The sequence below is a fragment of the Gadus chalcogrammus genome, chromosome 7 (assembly GCF_026213295.1).
Source record: "Gadus chalcogrammus isolate NIFS_2021 chromosome 7, NIFS_Gcha_1.0, whole genome shotgun sequence".
NCBI lineage: Eukaryota > Metazoa > Chordata > Actinopteri > Gadiformes > Gadidae > Gadus > Gadus chalcogrammus.
This window is the reverse complement of record NC_079418.1, coordinates 4,771,002-4,788,868: the sequence shown is the minus strand read 5'-3', so window position 1 is coordinate 4,788,868 and position 17,867 is coordinate 4,771,002. Positions and strand designations below refer to the sequence as shown.

General features: G+C 55.4%; 3 protein-coding genes and 1 non-coding gene across 5 annotated transcripts; 3 read left to right on the top strand and 1 right to left on the bottom strand.

The window, feature by feature from the left end:
• Positions 1 to 595: 595 nt before the first annotated feature.
• Positions 596 to 701, bottom strand: LOC130386719 (U6 spliceosomal RNA). The gene has a single exon (XR_008896182.1). It is a non-coding gene; the product is annotated as a U6 spliceosomal RNA (small nuclear RNA).
• A 2,865-nt stretch (positions 702 to 3,566) lies between these two features.
• On the top strand, positions 3,567 to 4,285 carry LOC130385730 (disintegrin and metalloproteinase domain-containing protein 15-like). 2 transcript variants are annotated; one of them, XM_056594393.1, is made up of 3 exons: positions 3,567 to 3,879; positions 3,961 to 4,062; positions 4,174 to 4,285. In XM_056594393.1, the coding sequence occupies exons 1-3, from the start codon at positions 3,612 to 3,614 to the stop codon at positions 4,182 to 4,184; spliced, it is 381 nt and encodes a 126-aa protein (XP_056450368.1). In that variant the 5' UTR covers positions 3,567 to 3,611; the 3' UTR covers positions 4,185 to 4,285. The 2 variants fall into 2 exon arrangements, with proteins under 2 accessions (XP_056450368.1, XP_056450367.1); XM_056594392.1 differs by having other exon boundaries at positions 3,961 to 4,285.
• Positions 4,286 to 4,293: 8 nt separating this feature from the next.
• LOC130385728 (uncharacterized) lies at positions 4,294 to 9,463 on the top strand. The gene is made up of 9 exons (XM_056594389.1): positions 4,294 to 4,818; positions 4,947 to 5,386; positions 5,458 to 5,782; positions 5,961 to 6,762; positions 6,873 to 7,082; positions 7,176 to 7,486; positions 7,585 to 7,844; positions 7,938 to 8,189; positions 8,283 to 9,463. The coding sequence occupies exons 1-9, from the start codon at positions 4,372 to 4,374 to the stop codon at positions 9,097 to 9,099; spliced, it is 3,864 nt and encodes a 1,287-aa protein (XP_056450364.1). The 5' UTR covers positions 4,294 to 4,371; the 3' UTR covers positions 9,100 to 9,463.
• A 792-nt stretch (positions 9,464 to 10,255) lies between these two features.
• LOC130385504 (uncharacterized) lies at positions 10,256 to 17,229 on the top strand. The gene is made up of 14 exons (XM_056594019.1): positions 10,256 to 10,285; positions 11,404 to 11,936; positions 12,041 to 12,174; positions 12,272 to 12,337; positions 12,415 to 12,515; positions 12,636 to 13,081; positions 13,170 to 13,494; positions 13,588 to 14,356; positions 14,445 to 14,657; positions 14,826 to 15,112; positions 15,204 to 15,457; positions 15,574 to 15,825; positions 15,931 to 16,482; positions 17,070 to 17,229. The coding sequence occupies exons 2-14, from the start codon at positions 11,407 to 11,409 to the stop codon at positions 17,227 to 17,229; spliced, it is 4,089 nt and encodes a 1,362-aa protein (XP_056449994.1). The 5' UTR covers positions 10,256 to 10,285; positions 11,404 to 11,406.
• The last annotated feature ends 638 nt before the right edge of the window (positions 17,230 to 17,867 follow it).

Genomic DNA, 17,867 nt, shown 5'->3' with positions numbered 1-17,867 from the left:
AAGAATATATATGAATGTCCAAAAAAATGCACCACAGACCACCACCAAACGACTCAAAATGGCCTAAAACGTGATCCTAGACACTTTCTGTGGGGATTCCACACTTTTCACCAATTTTCACAAAATGTTCACAACATTTTCCAAGTATTTTTACATTGGGGTCAACGGCAGCTATGTGAAGGAAGTGAGCTACAACTCCAAAAATTCCCACACATGTAGAAGGAGCCTGGAAAACCTTCCACACCAATTTTCTTCAAAAGAAAATATTGGTAACACCCCTTTTTCCCGCGTTTAGTGAAAAACTTCAAATGCGATTTTCTATACCAAAACAAGCCACCAGGTGGCCAGAACTTGGCACAGACTTAGCCCTGATCCATAGCTACCACTCCATAGGGTTTATATTCCCACGCCTCTCTCCCTGTTCCCATGGCAACGCTTTTAGGTGTTTTCCAATGTTAAATTGTTTTGCCACTAGGGGCGCCAAATTCCCTTCTGCTTCATATTTACCGTACCAAAATGAACCTTTAAATGGGGGGGGTCAATGGCAGCTATACGAAGGAAGTTGGCTAGAACTCCGAAACTTTGAATTAAAACTTAAAAGATAGAACGCTTCACGAATTTGCGTGTCATCCTTGCGCAGGGGCCATGCTAATCTTCTCTGTATCGTTCCAATTTTAGTAGATGTGATACCGAAGTAACACAAATATTGCCTAATCCTCAGTTAGCTATGTACCTCTGCTCAGACACCAAACGCTATCTGCTGGTGGAGCTACAACAGACGATTCCTACGTTGGACGATTTGCGGTTGCTGAGAAACGGAAAGCTTCGATGTACAGATGGCGCAAAAGATAACGTGGCTGAGAAACGTTCTTATCTTTATTTATCCGACAGAAAAGAGGAAAAAACCCACCTCACTCATCGCGTCGATAAAGAACTTTTTTTTTTACGACCCAGCAAAAAAGAGACACCAAAAGCGTTGGATCGAATCCCCGTGAAATCAACGCTTTTGACCTGCCGTTCTCGTCGGAAATGAAGACGAGAACCCTTTATTGTGTTATAATTATTATTACAATACTATATGCAAAATATGACAGACCAAAAGCACTTATTGTGAATTTTATTTTCTTGTCTTGTTACTTATAGACCTGAATTGCATCCTTGTCCAATAGGTGGCGCTCTTGAATAATGTCTGTAGAGCGTGGTGTGGGGAGGGGGGTCTTGACCTTGGTATGGTAACCGTTTTGTATTTATTTAGAATGAGATCGTATTTACTTAACGGTTGCTAAGTTATACTTTATGTCCAATAGGGGGCGCTCTCGAATAATGTTCAGGATCGGAACGAGCCCAGCAAAAAAAAGGTATAAAACAAAAAAAAATGCAATTTTATCGGTTTTAAGTTATTTTCTCGGCCTAGGAAGGGTCTAGAAGCATAATTCATGCAGATTCAGGATCGGAACGAGCCCAGCCAAAAAAGGGTTAAAAAAAACAAAAAAAAAAAATTAATGAATTTTCAAATTTCAAATTTGAAAAAAAAAAAAGAATATATATGAATGTCCAAAAAAATGCACCACAGACCACCACCAAACGACTCAAAATGGCCTAAAACGTGATCCTAGACACTTTCTGTGGGGATTCCACACTTTTCACCAATTTTCACAAAATGTTCACAACATTTTCCAAGTATTTTTACATTGGGGTCAACGGCAGCTATGTGAAGGAAGTGAGCTACAACTCCAAAAATTCCCACACATGTAGAAGGAGCCTGGAAAACCTTCCACACCAATTTTCTTCAAAAGAAAATATTGGTAACACCCCTTTTTCCCGCGTTTAGTGAAAAACTTCAAATGCGATTTTCTATACCAAAACAAGCCACCAGGTGGCCAGAACTTGGCACAGACTTAGCCCTGATCCATAGCTACCACTCCATAGGGTTTATATTCCCACGCCTCTCTCCCTGTTCCCATGGCAACGCTTTTAGGTGTTTTCCAATGTTAAATTGTTTTGCCACTAGGGGCGCCAAATTCCCTTCTGCTTCATATTTACCGTACCAAAATGAACCTTTAAATGGGGGGGGTCAATGGCAGCTATACGAAGGAAGTTGGCTAGAACTCCGAAACTTTGAATTAAAACTTAAAAGATAGAACGCTTCACGAATTTGCGTGTCATCCTTGCGCTATCTGCCCAGCGATGCTCTCTGTCTCTCAGCCAATCGTGGACCTTCCGCGTTGACCTGCACCCAATCAGCATTAAGTCCTTGGACTGACCTTCGCCCAATCAGCATTAAGTCCTTGGACTTTCCGCGTTGACCTTCGCCCAATCAGCAACCCGCATCAGCATCAACTCCAGGAAAACCTTCCACGTGTGTCAGCCATTATCTCTGCAGTCGGTGATAAGGTAGGATGTGGCGATTAGCCTTGAAAACGAGAGCTGGTAAACCGTGAAAAATGCGTTAAAATGTTAGAGGACGACTCGGTTATATGCTATAGACCCTATTGTGTATGTGGTATAAATGCTGGGACGAATTTCGAATTATAAATATGTTAAAATTAATGTTGAAATTACGGAGAGTCGCGATTGCCATTGAAACGGATTGCGCGGGAGTTAGCCTTGAAAACGAGTACTGGTAAATCGTGAAAAATGCGTTAAAATGTTAGAGGAAGACTCGGTTATATGCTATAGACCCTAGTGTGTATGTGGTATAAATGCTGGGACGAATTTCGAATTATAAATATGTTAAAATTAATGTTTAAATTACGGTGAGTCGCGATTCGCATTGAAACTGGTGGCGCGGCGATTAGCATTCCAACCTTTCAAACCTTCTGTTATCTTTCCTGTAAGCATCCATGAACATAAAAGTCACTTTAAGGTAGTAAACTGTAATGCTTGTTTAATGCAATGCTCGTTTAATGCTGTGTCGTGTCATTTGTTGTCATTGTAGATGTCTTTTGCAAATTTAAAACTGACGCCGTCGCATCAGTTGGTCCTGCGGGCCTCTGATGCGGCGGCGGCCTTCACCGCCGCCATGGGGCCACGCGGGACCCAGGCTCCCGCCAGCGCCAAGAGGCCGGAGGAGGTGGAGCAGGAGGCCCGAGCCCGCGTCGTCTCCGAGGGTGGTGACCCCGGGAACCCCATGCTGGTGCTGGGCTGCCACAGCATCCAGCCTGGCAAGTACCGGGGTCAGACCTTCCGGTGGCTCCTGGAGAACGACGCGGGCTACGCCTGTCACCTGGTCGCCAGTCACCAGCGGGAGCGGGAGACGAGTGCCTTGGACAGCCCGTTCATGGCCAACAAGGACAGCCTCGCCCGCTACTCCTGCGCCCACCCCGCTTTTGCGGAGCACCTCAAGTTCCGCCGGGCGCAGGAGGAGGCCCGGGCTCGCGCCACTCTGCCCGGGCGGGGGGGCGAGGCGCTTGTTGGCTTCGGGCTGTTCAAGGAGGACACCCTGAAGGACCTGTACGAATCCAAGGACAAGGACCGTCAGGAGTAAGTCATATTGTGGTGAAGGGCAGTGGAGACGGTGCTGTGACATGTTTATATTTTTTGATTTTCGATCATTGTCTTGCAGCTACGTCAAGTGGCTACGACGGAAGACACCGCAGCCTGGGAGCTCCATGGACGCCGCCATTCAGTACTTCTTGGGCCGAGACAAGGAGCGGTCGGCGGAGGCGGCTGCTACACCCCCTCCGCCCGCCAGCAGCAGCACCAGCAGCGGCCCCAGCACCACCACCAGCCAGGCCGCTGCTTCCACCGTGCTGCCGCCCCGCAAGCCGACCGCTCCCAATTTCTCGGCCCTTGTGCGCGGGCGTCCGATGGGCCCCAGGGAGCTGCAGGCCCAGATCAGGAGACTGATGAGCCCACCAGCACGGCCTGCAGCTCCAGGTCGGTAGCTCTTTCTTTCTGTTACACACAACAGAGGTTGAGTGTATACGATTTACTGACCGTTGCCCCCCCCCCCCATAGCGGTGTCTTCCGTCAGAGACCAGCGCCCCTCGGTTCCGCCGCCCCCCACCACAGAGGTGACGGACGAGGAGCTGGTCCGGATGGTCACTGATGTAGAAATGGGTAACTGGCACCACACCGGACGTGTCGCACTGTAACATTGGCCTTGGATATCTATTCTTGAGTCAGTATGTTTGTATTAACTGTAACTTTTTAATTTGCTGGTCGCTAAAGCTGATGCCTGAAGGATAAAGGTAGGTTTATCAGGTGATGTAGCCGTCTTTGTAGGTGGTAGACGCGCCGTCCTCTCTCACGTGGTGGTAATGTGGATTTGATTAAACTCCCAGTCTAGCCTTGTAACTAACAGTCGCCTTGTAGCACACCTCTTAACGTTCGCCTTGTAGCACTAAACCATTTTATCTAATCAACGGCATGCTGCACGTCATGAATGCTCAGACTCACTTAGTCTCGCTTGCCCGTGTGTTGCCCCGTCACTCTCATTGTGCTGATGCCATTTGGTTGTGCGTGACCGTGTCTGAAGCTGGCGTACAGGTCCTTCAGGCCCTCCCGCTCCCGCTGGTGACGCCTCCGACTCCACCTCCCCCGGCACCGTCCTCCACCCCACCACCACCACCACCACCACCACCACCACCACCACCACCACCACCACCACCACCACAAGTTGCGGCTGCTCCACCGACGGTCGGGCTTCCTGCTCGGGCTCCGGCGCAGACCAGGGTGGAGCCTCGTGGCGTCTCCGTGGAGGAGACGCCGTGCGGGGAGGCCACCCTGGCGCCGGAGCCGAAGAAGAAGAGGAGGAAGACGACGACGACGGGCGACGTGGAGCAGCCGGCAACGCCCGCTCCTGCTCGGGCTGAGGTACAGACACACGCCCGTCGTACTCACAGACACACGACTCGGTGGAGACGACCGTCAGACTGTGTACGCAGCAGCGACTCGCCCTCCTCACGGTGTGTTTGTCTGTGTTGTCTTCATCTTCCTCACAGACCCGGTTGCCTGAGGGCTGGCGGACAGCCCTCACCGGGGCAGAGCAGGAGTGGATCGGCCGGGCGCTGTTCCAGCAGACCAGCGGGGGGTCCCTCAAGCTAACCACGGACCTCAAGCTGTGGTGGGACCCCCCCCAGCCCCGGCTGAACTATACTCAGCCACCCGCCTCGGCGGCTGCCTTCTTCGCGTGTCGGTTGTTCCTCTGGGCGCCCCTGCACATGTGGGGTCCCCGGCCGACATGCTGCCAGAAACATCTCACCAAGTGTGGGATGTACAAGACCATCCGGAAGGTCTTGGACATCGACGGCTGGTACTTGATGGCCACCGAGTACCTGGAGTGCCGTCGGTGTCGGAGGAAGGTAGCCGCCTGGTCGCAGGAGGTCGTGAGGCAGCTGGGAGAGGGGCATCGCGCCCTCTTCCCGGCGATCCTCACCTACAAGTAAGCAGCTGTCTGAAAACTGTCGGTGTGTCTGCGTGTGGCTCTTCTGTAACACGTGCGCTCCCCTGTAGGCTTGCCTGCGACCGGCGGGTCATCATCCAGCTGCGTGAGCGTACTCGGGGGAACAGCGCCACGCAGCTGCAAAAAAAACTCTGTGAGGCACACACAGAGGCCTGGATGCGGCGGTCCATACACTACCTCAGCGTCATGGAGCCCTTCACGTCGACGGGTGTCGTGCGCCAGTGCACCCCACCGCCGAAACCATCGCCAGACGTGCCGCAGTACGGCTGGCTGTTGGTGGTGTACTGCCACGACATCCTGTCTCGCCTGGAGGACGTGAAGGCCCGGGTCACCTCAGTCTTCGGATCCATCTTGAAGATGGATTCGACCAAGAAGGTGAATGTGGTGTCGGAGCACGAGCGTTACTCTCTTGCGACGTGCGTGCAGCCCTATTGACTTGCGACGTGCGTGCAGCCTTATTGACGTGTGTGTGTGTGTGTGTGTGTGTGTGTGTGTGTGTGTCTGTGTCTGTGTCTGTGTCTGTGTCTGTGTCTGTCGCCTCGCCTTCAAACAGGTGACCCGGAAGCTCGCCGGTGCCGCCGCCCATACCGCAGCCTGGGCGACCAACGTGGGCAACGAGCACGGGCAGGTGCTAATGTCCGTGCTCACGGCCACCGAGGGGGGTGGCCTGTTGCCCATGGCCGCGGGGTTAATGCGGCGGTACCGGGACGCTGGGGTAGCGCAGCCTCGCGTCCTCTACGTCGACCGGGACTGCTGTTCGTCCCACGGGGGGTCCAAGGCAGCTGCTGCGTTCCAGGAGTGGGACAAGCTGGTGGTCCGGTTGGACATTTGGCACCTGATGCGACGCTACGCATCAGGTGTCACAACCGAGAGCCACCAGCTCTACAAGCCCTTCCTGCAGCAGCTGTCCGCCAGTATCTTCCTGTGGGACCCAGAGGACACAGCCCGGTTGCTCAACGCCAAGAGGAGGACGCTAGAGGCGCAGGGGATGACCTTCTCGTCCGAAGCCGGAGTGTGGAGGCACGTCAGCCGCAGGGAGATGGCTCTCCATTGCCGTCGCCGCACGCGTGGAGCTGCGGCGACCGAGCGGCTGATTGATGACCTCCTGCAAACCTTCGGCGGTGCCAACGGGCGAGACACCATGGGGATTCCCCTGCTGGACCGAGACCGCATCCAGGCAATCCGTGCGGAGCAGCGACGGCACCTCGAGTGCATCCAGGACCCGCCGGGCGTGGAGCTGTACACGGAGACAGGCAGGCTGACCAAGGGGGGGATCAGCCTGCCGACGTACCGTTGTGCGCGCGGCTCCACGTCCCTGGAGTCGTTCCATCTCCACCTCAACCGCTTCATTCCAGGTAAACCACGGGTTTCACCGTCGTGTCTATCTTTCACCGCCGCCGCCCTCGTTGTCGTTCACGTTGTGCGTGCTGACTAAACCGCTAAACGCGTCTGTGTTCCTCCTCAGGAGAAAGTGCCAACCCTTGGCACTTCCAGGCTTTTCTCCTGGAGGGGTTGGTGAGATGGAACGAGGACAGGGCGGCGTCCGCGGCACAGGAGGGTCGTCCGCTGCTCCGCACCTACAGTGGCCCCCTGCAGCACTCCCTTGACCAGCTCAGCCAACGGGTGCTTGGCTCGAGTTTGGTCAGGGACTACACCAAGCCCAGGGAGTACACGGGTAAGAACGTTTGAGCCGCCGTCACCACGCTTACACGTGTCCGCGCCGAGCGATGTTTGTACCAGATTGAGTGACGATGCCGTTGTGCTTCAGGGGAACTCATCGGCATCGAGTACCTGTACTCCCAGACGGGCAGAGTGCTGCAGGACGTCAGCTTGGACCCTGACGTTCCGGACGCGGGTCCACCGCCTACCGAGGAGGACGACGAGCTCGCCGAAGGCCGGCATGAGTTGGAGGACCTCACACTCCACGTGCCTGGCGAGTTCACCGCTCCTCGGACGGACCCGCGGTCAGGGCAACCAGCTGACGCACCCGCGCCCGAGCCATCCCGTCCGACCGATCCCCCCGAGCCCGCGCCCCGCTCCCCCGGCCGGTCCTCACCAGAGCCTCAGCAGACCGCTGAGGTGAGTGCGACAGCGGTGCGACTCACTGGCTCGATCAAACGCAGCGCTCTGTGGCGTCCGTCTGACTTGTTGTTTTCTGTATCCGCTTGTGTTCGCAGGACTACCGAGGACCAGACGACCAGCCGGGGTACCTGGCCGTGGTCCGCTTGGCCACGGCCTTAGTGGGGCTGCGCCACGAACAGGCCCTGTCCGAGGGGAGGGTAGACGAGCTCATCGGGCTCTACGAGGCCCTGTCCCCGTTCGACAGGGCCCGAGTAGTTTACCCTCCCCGCTACACGGACGGGGCAGCTCGGGGGGGTCGATTCATGGCAGCGAAGCCAGGCCGCACCAGTATCCCTGGTGTGGAGAGCCTGCGACGGTGAGGAGGCTAAGCTTCGGTCGTACATTTCCCCGACGTACACGCAGGCCGCTTTACGTAACGTCTGTCGTTGTTTTTGTCCCTCGTCCGCAGCTGCCTGGTCGGACAGACCTCTGGACCCGCCAGCAGTCCCAGCACAAGCCGGCTGGTAGAAGCAGTGTGCGTCCAGCTCTGCAACCTGTACCCTACGGGCACCCGTGTGCAAGGCGGCGCCCGGGGTACACGGTGGGACAGCGCACTGCTTCGTTACCGCCACATCCGGGAGCTTGTGCTGGGACACCAGAGGTTGATGGCTCGGGCGCCCGTTCAGCTCTTTGAGCTGAACGCTAGGACCCTCTCGCTGTGGTGCGTTGGATGCTTTGGGCAGTGACACGCTTGAACCACACGCTCTCGATGGTGTAACTGTGACTAAAACACTATGTCGCCACCCGCTCTCAGGTTTACCCGGACGCAGCGAGAGAAGGAGAGGGCTGTGCTGACTCCAGGCGTTGCAGCAGACGGAGGACGACCACCGGCGGCGGCGGCCGCGGCGACAGCGCCGGGCCCGGCCTCAGCAGCGGCGGTGGATCGTCCGGCGGCAGCAGCAACGGCGACGCCGGCGGTGCCTCAAGGCCGGGCGACGACAGCGGCAGCGAGGGGGGCGGCGGCGGCGGCCCCGGCAGCGGCACCGGCTGTGGCAGCACCGGTGCCCGCTCTGCCGGCGCCCAGACGGCTACTGGCACCTCGACAGCCCGCCCCCTCGGCTGCTTACCCGGTCTTCCTGCCGACGGCTGCTGCTGCCGCAGCTGCAACTGGACCTTTAAGAGCAGCACAGCCTCTCCTTGTGGACCTCTCACTGCCCCGGCAGTATGTGTGGGTGCTCCCCGTCCCCCCCCCCCACCTGACGCTCCCTCGGACATTGCCGGCTCCACACGTCCTCCCTCGGCCGCTGGCCGCCGCACAGCACGCCGGCCCTGAGCTGCCTGTAGCCCTGCCCGCCGCACAGCACGCCGGTGAGCTCCCTGTACCCCTGAGAACTGTACAATGGAGGAGGCTGACCGCCGAGCGGCGGGCGGAGGGGGGGAACCGCTCTAGCCGGGCCAACGTGGGCGTGCCACAGGCACATAAGTGCAGTAAATGCGGCCAGCCGAGGCGGAGGGAGACCGGACACTCCCGCCACGGCAGAGAATACTTCTGCTCTGTCGCGGCGGGTCAGAGTGTGGAGGACTGGCTGAGGGAGAAGAAGGAGCGGGACCAGGGTGGAGCCCCGCGCTGATGCGCACTCACTTGCCGGGGATGGTGTTGTACATAGTTATTTTGTATATAGTTGTTATTCTGTTGTGTATATAGTTATTTTGCAGTGTTAGTGTATATAGTTATTTTGCAGTGTATATAGTTGTTTAGTGTGTATAGTTCTGTTTTGTTGGTTAATTACTAAGTGCATACACACTGCCATATTTATTCATATGGCATATAACATAACATAGCATATAACATATAACATAGCATCTAACTTCGCGGAGGACGGTTCACGACTCATTAATTCCTGATAATGGACACCTCGTCGGGCATCATCCCTTACATACATATATATATATATATATACTGTATATGAATGAATAATAAAATAAGTTTTCTCTTTCGACAGTACATGCTTGTCCCTTGTTTTTTCTTCTTTAGCAAAAAGTCCACAAGAATAATAATTAATGGTTTATTTCAATAAAGTCATAACACTGACAGCAAATGGATTCTAAATATATACATAAAGCAATAAGTTGACAATAAATGATGTTCTTTTAATATAATACTCACAAGAATAATAATAAATGGTTTTTTTATTTCAATAAACTCATAACACTGACAGCAAATGGATTATAAAAAGATATCATTGAAAGCAATAAGTTGACAATAACAAATGGCATTATTTTAATATAAAAAATCACAAGAATAAATGGTTTGTTTAATTCAATGAAAGCAAGTAATATAAGCGTTGGTTTGACGGGGGTTCGATCCGACGCTTTGGGCTTCTCCGTCGTAGTCGTCGTCCTCGTCGCTGATTGGTGGGTCGTCAAAAAAAACTTTCTTTATCGGCCGCGAGGGGGCGGGCTTTTTCGTCTTTTTCTGCAGGATCAACACAGGAGTGCGGGGTGTCAAAACAGAGAGGAATGCGGGGTGTCCTTTGCGCCACCGGAATGTTGTTGTGCTCTACACCTGTGTTTCACTTGTTTCACTTGCTCTCCCGCCCTCCCCCGCCCTGGCGGAAAAACCACTCCTGTCTGATTGGTCTGTTTCATTTACTGGGCCAAAACCACGCATGGTTTGATTGGACTGTTTCATTTGCGTCCTGAGACGTGATTGGCTGCCGGCAGGGAGCGCAAGTTATCATAAACTCCTCCAGCCGAAAGATTTTCATTACTTTGACAGTTTTCAACCGTCACTAGTTTTCCGTTCACTACCATCACGTAAGTAAATGACTAGAATCGTGGAAACTGCATTAAAGTGTGAATAGACGACTCGGTTATATGCTATAGACCATAGTGTGTATGTGGTATAAAGGCTGGGACGAATTTCGAATTATAAATAAGTAAAACGAATTGTTGAAAGTACGGAGCTTCCCTCTTCCCATTCAAACGCATTGCGCGACGGTTAGCCTTCTCAACATCGAGAGCTTCTGGTAAATCGTGAAAAATGCATAAAAATGCGAACAGACGACTCGGTTGTATTCTATGGACCATAGTGTGTATGTGGTATAAAGGCTGGGACGAATTTCGAATTATAAATAAGTAAAACGAATTGTTGAAAGTACGGAACATTCCCTCTTCCCATTCAAACGCATTGCGCGACGGTTAGCCTTCTCAACGTCGAGTGCTTCTGGTAAATCGTGAAAAATGCATAAAAATGCGAACAGACGACTCGGTTATATTCTATAGACCATAGTGTGTATGGGGTATAAATGATGGGACGAATTTCGAACTATAAATATGTAAAACGAATTGTTGAAAGTACGGAGATTCGCGCTTCCCATTCATACGTATGGGGAGTGCTGCTTGTAAATCGTGAAAAATGCATTGGTGTAATTGTGATATAAAGGCTGGTCTAAATGTGAAATTATTAATGTGTGATTTCGGTGTTTGAAATGCAACCGCGATTTGCATAGGAGAGGTGTTAATAGTGGGGGGAGAGCAACAGGTCACTTTCAGGCTAAACCTAATGGTCTCTTGACATTAACGTTGACAGTATTAACCTAACACCCCTGATGGTTAAAGGCCTCTTTTTGTATATTGGGTAAAAAAACCCTCTAATTTGCCGAAATTGAGTGATAGGTTATACAATTAAGAATAAACAACGGTGGGCCTCTTCATGACTAATTTATATATATTTTTAATTCAATAATGTAATTGTTATTATGTATTTATTTTTACAAACCTTAATTCTGCCCCCCCCCCCCCCCCCCCCGGGGGGCCTGCCTAATGGGCTGATCTCCTGACATTAACATTGTTATCAACATTGTTATCTTAACACCCAATTAGTACATTGTAATACACTTCACTGACTTGTTTTGTTTCTTCTTGTCTTTCAGAAAATGTCTTTTGCTCCCCTTTTCCGGTTCGAACCCTCTTCCTCCGAGCTCACCCTTCGCCCCTCTGATGCCGCTGACGCAGTGGCAAGCAAACGCCAGGCCTCTACCACTGGGTCTCAGGTGAAGAGGGGTGATGTGGTTCGAGCCGAGGCGAGGGCCAGAGCCCTGCAGAAGGGTGGCATGTCGGGCGAGTTTGTGCTGGCGGAGAGCGAGGTGCAGTTTGGCCTGTACCGCGGCCAAACTTTCCAGTGGCTGCTGGGAAATGCGGTGGGGTACGCCGTCACCATCTTGGTGTCCCACCAGATGGAGAGAGAGGGAGGAGACACCAGCAAGTCGCCCCTCATGGAGAACAAGGACGCCCTCGCCTCCTACGCCGGGCTGTTCCCACCCATGGTGACGGCCGTCGCCAGGCGTAGGTTGTGCGAGGGCTCCGGGTCTTCCAGGGGGCTGGACGACGCGCTGGTGGGGTTCGGGGTGCATTCACACCGGACCTACAAGTCCCTGTATGGCGCGCGGGACCAAGAGAGTCGAACGTAAGTAGTGTGTGTGTGTGTGTGTGTTGATTTTATGTGTGTGTGTGTGTGTGTGTGTGTGTGTGTGTGCTGATTTTGTGTGTTTTTTCTTTGCTCTACTACAGCTATGTGGCTTGGGTCAGGACGCAGAAGGTGGGAGCTACTGCGTCAAGGATGGGGACCCTGAAGCAGTATGTGCTGGCCCGGGACGCTGAGCCCACAGCAGCACCGGAGCCAGGACATGTCCTCCCACGGCCAGGTAACTGCACCGTCTACAAAACAGCCTGGGAGGTGCTTTTAACAACACACCAGTGCTTCATCAGTTCATGTTGTCGTCTCGTTGTCGTTCTTTGCAGGTGTCTCCTACTCTGACCCGACCGACGCCGAACTGCTCGCCGCTGCCAACGAGGTCGACCCTCCCAGTGAGTATACGTTTTGATGTGAATACACTTGTACCGCACGTGTAACGTACCTCCCTAACGCTCATATGGGTTGTCAGGCACGTCCAGGGACGCCCCGCCGGCCGCGGCCCCGCTGGAAGGACCAGCACCAGGTCCAGGACCAGGACCGATGGCCACGAGGCCTGCCTCCGGCAAAGAGGTTTGTATAATGTGTGTGTGTGTGTGTGTGTGTGTGTATATGATGTGTGTGTGTATGTGTGCCTGTCTGCTGAACATTCACACCCGCTAACTGTGTGTGTCTGCTGCGTGTGTGTTTCAGCTGCTTCCCCTCAGCTGGAGGAAGACGCTGCCTGAGGAGCAGCAGGAGTGGGTGGGCCGGGCGCTGTTCCGCAGGGACCCCAGCAGCGGGAAGGCTGTGCTCACCACACCGCCCCGACTGTGGTGGTACCCGCCAGGCGCCCGGCTCCTCTACACTCAGCCCCCCGCCACTGCCCACTCCTTCTTCCAGCGCCCCTTCTTCCTCTGGCTTCCGTACCGGATGTGGGCGTACCACCTCAAGTGCCCCGCCGATGGGGGTAAGCTGATGGGCGCTGGCCTATACAAGACCGTGCGGAGGGTCTTGGACAGGAGCGGGTGGTATTATATGGCCACAGAGTGCCTTCAGTGCCCCTCCTGCGGCAAGAAGGTGGCGGGCTGGTCCCAGGACATCCTGGAGCAGCTGGACGTTGCTCACCGCGAGCAATTCCCGGCCGTTCTTACCTACAAGTATGTCACTTTTAGTCATTCTGCGTTTACCCAGCGTTTTGTCGCTCGTGGTTAACTACGGTTAACTGTCTGTGTTCTCTGTTTCCAGGTTGTCCTGCGACAGGGCGGTGATAGCCATGCTCAAGGAGCGCACCTTGGGCAACGGCGTCTCTCGCCTCCGTGCCTCCCTGGTGGAGCAGCACTCCAGGGACTGGATGCAGCGCTCCATCGCCTACCTGTCTGTGCTCCGCAAGCTGAGGGGACCCGGAGCGGCCCGGAAGGACGACGTGTCCCTGCCGACCTTCGTCAAGGTGCCCGGGCTCACCTGGTTTGGTCGGGTGTACGTGCTGGAGGCCGTGACCAGGCTGGACGAGACCAAGGCCAGGGTGACGTCGATCTTCGGCGACATCCTAAAGATGGACTCCACCAAGAAGGTGAGGTTTCTCTCTCCGTGTGCCGTCGCCTCGTATGACGTCTGTGTGCCGTCCGTCCGTCCGTGTGTCTAAACGTGTGTTTGTGTCTTGCAGATCGCCAAAAAGCTTGCGGGCGCCGCCGCCGGGTCTGCCGCCTGGATGACCAACGTTGGCAACGAGTACGGGCAGGTGCTCGTGTCCGTTCTCACCTCGGCCGAGGGGGAGGGACTTACCAACATGGCGGTCGGCCTCATGCGGCGGTACCGCGAAGCCGGGAAGGCCCCTCTGAGGGTCCTGTATGTGGACCGGGACTGCTGTGCCGCCGTGGGCAATTCTGCCACGCACGGCATGTACCACGAGTGGCAAGAGCTGGTGGTGCGGCTGGACGTGTGGCACCTCATGCGGTGCTTCGCGAGGGGCGTCACCACCGACAGCCACCAGCTCTACGGCCTCTTCATGGCCAGGCTGTCCTTCGCCATCTTTGAGTGGGACGGCGAGGACGTGCGGCGCCTGAAGGAGGCCAAGCAGTCCTCGGAGGGGAGGGACGCCCAGGTCACGCTGTCCGCCAAGGAGCTGGCTCGCCACTGTCGCCGCCGTACGAGGGGTGCGGCGGAGACGGAGCGGCTCATCCAGGAGGTGCTGGACGCCTTCTGGCATGTGACGGACACCATGGGCGTCGCTTTGATCGACCGCGCCCGCATGGAGGACATCTGGGGCACGCAGCGCCGCCACCTCGACTGCGTCCAGGACCCAGAGGGGGTGGAGCTGTACACCAAGACGGGAGAGATCACCAAGGGTGGTGTGAGGCTCCCCGTCTTCCGGTGCGCTCGCGGCTCCACCTCCCTCGAGTCCTTCCACCTGCACCAGTGCCGCTTCGTTCCGGGTAAATCTATTTCCACCGCGTTGACAAAGTTCTGCTTGTTTGTTTTCCTTTTTCACTAACTCTTCTCCCCCTCGTGTTTTATGTACAGGTACCACCTCGAGTGACGTCCACTATCAGGTGTACCTGCTGGAGGGCCTGGCTCGGTGGAACGAGGACCGCGGCAGGGCGGCAGTCGAGGGAGGACCGCGAGCGGCGCTGCGGTGCTACAGCGCCCGGCTGCAGCACAGCTTCAACGAGCTGGCCTCTGAGGTCAACGGGGTCCAGCCGGTCGACGACTTCACCCAGCCCAGAGAGTACACAGGTACATGGAGATTAGCGACAGAGAGTGTTTGCTGCGGCTGTTCTTGTGGCATCTGCTAATGTGTGTGTGTATGTGTGTGTGTGTGTGTGTGTGTGTGTGTGTGTGTGTGTGTGTGTGTGTGTGTGTGTGTGTGTGTGTGTGTGTGTGTGTGTGTCTCTCTCTCTGCAGGGGAACTCTTAGGGGTGGAGTACTTGTACTCCCAGTCGGGCGCTGTGCTGCAGCCGGATCCCGAACCTCTGGATGGGGCAGAGGAGGAGGAAGAGGCCGCCGCCGATGACGGCTTCGAGGAGGAGGAGGAGCACCCGGAGGAGGAGCCAGAGGAGATCCGTCTCCTGGCACACCACAGCGCCCTGCTCCAGGAGCCCTGCGGTGTGCTCCAGGTCCAGGTCGATGCCACCTTGGGATTGCCCCTTTCCGAGGTGGAGGAGGAGATGGAGGAGGAGGAGGAGGAGGAAGTGAGTGGCAGTCGCCTGTCCACATTTCATATCGGCCGCGGTGTTTGTGTGCGGCGTCTCATCGTGTGCCGTGTCTGTGCGTTTTTTTCAGGACGTCGTCGGGCCGGACGGTCAGCCCGGGTACCACCACGCGGTGGCCCTGGCCCACGGCCTCGTGGAGCTGCGTAACCACGCCTTCGTCACCGCCCGTCAGACCAGAGGCATCATCGCTCTCTGGGAGAGGCTGACGGAGCGGGACAAGGCCGCGGTGACCTTCACCCCCCGCCACCAGGACCGGCTGGCTAAAGGTCGGTTCAAGACCAGCAACCGCCACGGCCACATCCCGGGAGTGGACAGTGTGAAGCGGTAAGCAGTGCATTAACAATTTCCTTCAATCTTTTTTTTTTTAACAGCCCCCTATAATCAGTAACTAACACGCTCTCGCTCTCTCTCTCTCTCTCTCTCTCTCTCTCTCTCTACAGTGTCGTCGTGGGTAAGGGTGCGGGAGCGGCACAGTACCCAAGCCTCAGCAGGGTCGTCGAGGCCATCATGTTGGAGCTGTGCCGCGTCCACAGCGGCGACGCCAAGACCATCGCCGGGGCACGCCTCAACCGCTGGGGTGCCGTCATGAGGGACTACAAGTTGATCCAGGACAACGTGGTCAACTGTCCTGCCCTCATGGCGAGCACCCGCATCCAGCTGTACGACGTTAACCAGCGGACCCTGTCCATGTGGTAAGTCCATATACTTTGGCTCGCAGAACTGATGTGTGTGTGTGTGTGTGTCGTCGTGATTGATATCTTTGTCATAATTAACGCATTGTTTCTATTTCTTGAAAGGCAAAACACCAGGGAAAAAAAAATGATGAGGGACACCCTCTCCATCGCAGTCCCGGGGCCCAGCGCTCCCCAGACTGCAGCGGAGCCCCTGTCGGCCCCACGGACTCTTCTGCAGCAGCCCCAGCAGCCAGACCAGCCCCTCCAGCACCACCTGCCCGCGGATGCCTCTGGTCTGGCTGCAACAATCAGAGGGCCGCTGGCCCCGGAGCTCTACGACCTCGTGGTGAAGCAGCAGAGTGCCGCCGCCGCCACCGCCACCGCCACCGCCCCCCCGGACCTCAGCCCGCTCTCAGCCGCGGCCACCGCTCCAGCCATTGCCGCTCCGGCCGTCGCCATTGCTGGAGCCATGTCCCGCACCACTGCCTGGAGGCACAGGGTCCTGGAGGAGAAGGAGCGTCGTGCCCGGGAGCTAGGGGTCTACCTCAAGCCCCCTAAAAAGGTCTCTGCCTTTACCTGCAAGCGCTGTGGCCAGCACAAGACCAGGGAGAACGGCCACAGCCGCTACAAGCGGGAGACCTTTTGCGCCCGGGCCGACGGGGGAACGGTGGAGCAGTGGCGCCGTGATCGGCTGGCCAGAGACCGCGAGGCCCCCCCCCCCGCCGCCACCCTGACATTCTCTCCCCCCCCCCCCCCCCCCCAGCAGCAGTGTGGAGCTGGCTGTGTAGAGGGACCACCAGCCATTGTAAATTATGTATATATATATATAAACAGCCTACCGTTACCGAAAGACTCTGTGTCGTTTGTGTGGAAGAAAGAACGATTTTTGCTCAAATCACATCACAAAAAGAAAACACGCCTTAAAAGCTGGTTGAAAAAACACCATTCTTTATTAAACAATGTATAAATTAACAACACATAAAAGAGGGTTGCTAAAAGTCATTATTTTTTCCAGATCATGCATACGCATCCATTAATTTCTGCTACCTTTTTGGCTGTCCGAGTATTTTCCTTAAATCATGTCTTTAACTGCCACACACATACACACACACACAACACTTCAAACAGCATGATGGACACACACACATCACACACATCAATCATGACAGTAGCAGTGGGAAATAGAACTGAAGCGCAGAGAGCCCCCCCCCAACACCCTGAGTTCATTTCACACCTCCAACTTGGACTCTTTTGTCTATCAGGATGACTGATCAAGCTAAGACAAAAGATCAGACAGGGCAGCTGGCCTCGGGAAAAGTCTCCCGTGTGCAGGTGAAGGTGAAGGTCCACCCCTTTCCCGTACAAGGTTCAAATAGGGCTGCAGGAGATGCCTCTAAACCACACTACGATGGAAGCCCCTAACAGCAACCTCGGAGCGCAGCCTGAGCCAGAGGCCGTGGAACCAGAAGGTGTGTATCTAACTTGCTAAATTTGTGTGTGTGTGTGTGTGTGTGTGTGTGCACATCCATCCATTTCATTTGACCTAGACTAAAAGAGTTCTATATTGCCTTGTGTTCAGAGTCCGACAGCGCTGCTGCTGCTCCTCCTCCTCCAACAAAGAGGAAAAGGAAGCACAGGGGGACGCCACACAGGGTTACCCTGTGCCGCCACAAGTCTCACCTAAGGCAGGACACCCGGGTGCTGGAGGAGCAAAAGGGGAAGCCCCAATGCCAGCCGGGGGACCCCTGCCCCACGTGCGCCCAACCCAGGACCCTGGACACGGGGCACGCACTCTACAAGAGCAGCGTGTACTGCGAGTCGGAGGCGGGCCCTGGGTGCCTCACCGCTCGTGAGTGGCTCATCAGCCAACAGGCCCCGGAGGACGCCGGGAAGGTGCCCAGGACCACCCTCTGGAACATCGCCCGCAGGAAGGAGGGACAGGTCGGCGACTCCTCTTCCCCTGGGCGCAAACCGCACAAGCTGCGGATCTGCCAGCGGTGCCTCCAGCCTGCGCAGAAAGATTTTGGCCACAGCCGGTTCGACGGGGAGTACTTCTGCTC

Coding starts and splice junctions, on each gene's coding strand:
- LOC130385730 (XM_056594392.1), top strand. CDS start 3,612: ATGGACGCCGCCATTCAGTACTTCTTGGGCCGAGACAAGGAGCGGTCG. Junction 3,880..3,960: donor AGCACGGCCTGCAGCTCCAG/GTCGGTAGCTCT, acceptor CCCCCCCCATAG/CGGTGTCTTCCGTCAGAGAC.
- LOC130385504 (XM_056594019.1), top strand. CDS start 11,407: ATGTCTTTTGCTCCCCTTTTCCGGTTCGAACCCTCTTCCTCCGAGCTC. Junction 13,082..13,169: donor CCGGCCGTTCTTACCTACAA/GTATGTCACTTT, acceptor CTCTGTTTCCAG/GTTGTCCTGCGACAGGGCGG. Junction 13,495..13,587: donor AGATGGACTCCACCAAGAAG/GTGAGGTTTCTC, acceptor TGTGTCTTGCAG/ATCGCCAAAAAGCTTGCGGG.
- LOC130385728 (XM_056594389.1), top strand. CDS start 4,372: ATGCTGCACGTCATGAATGCTCAGACTCACTTAGTCTCGCTTGCCCGT. Junction 4,819..4,946: donor CCGCTCCTGCTCGGGCTGAG/GTACAGACACAC, acceptor TCTTCCTCACAG/ACCCGGTTGCCTGAGGGCTG. Junction 7,487..7,584: donor AGCCTCAGCAGACCGCTGAG/GTGAGTGCGACA, acceptor TTGTGTTCGCAG/GACTACCGAGGACCAGACGA.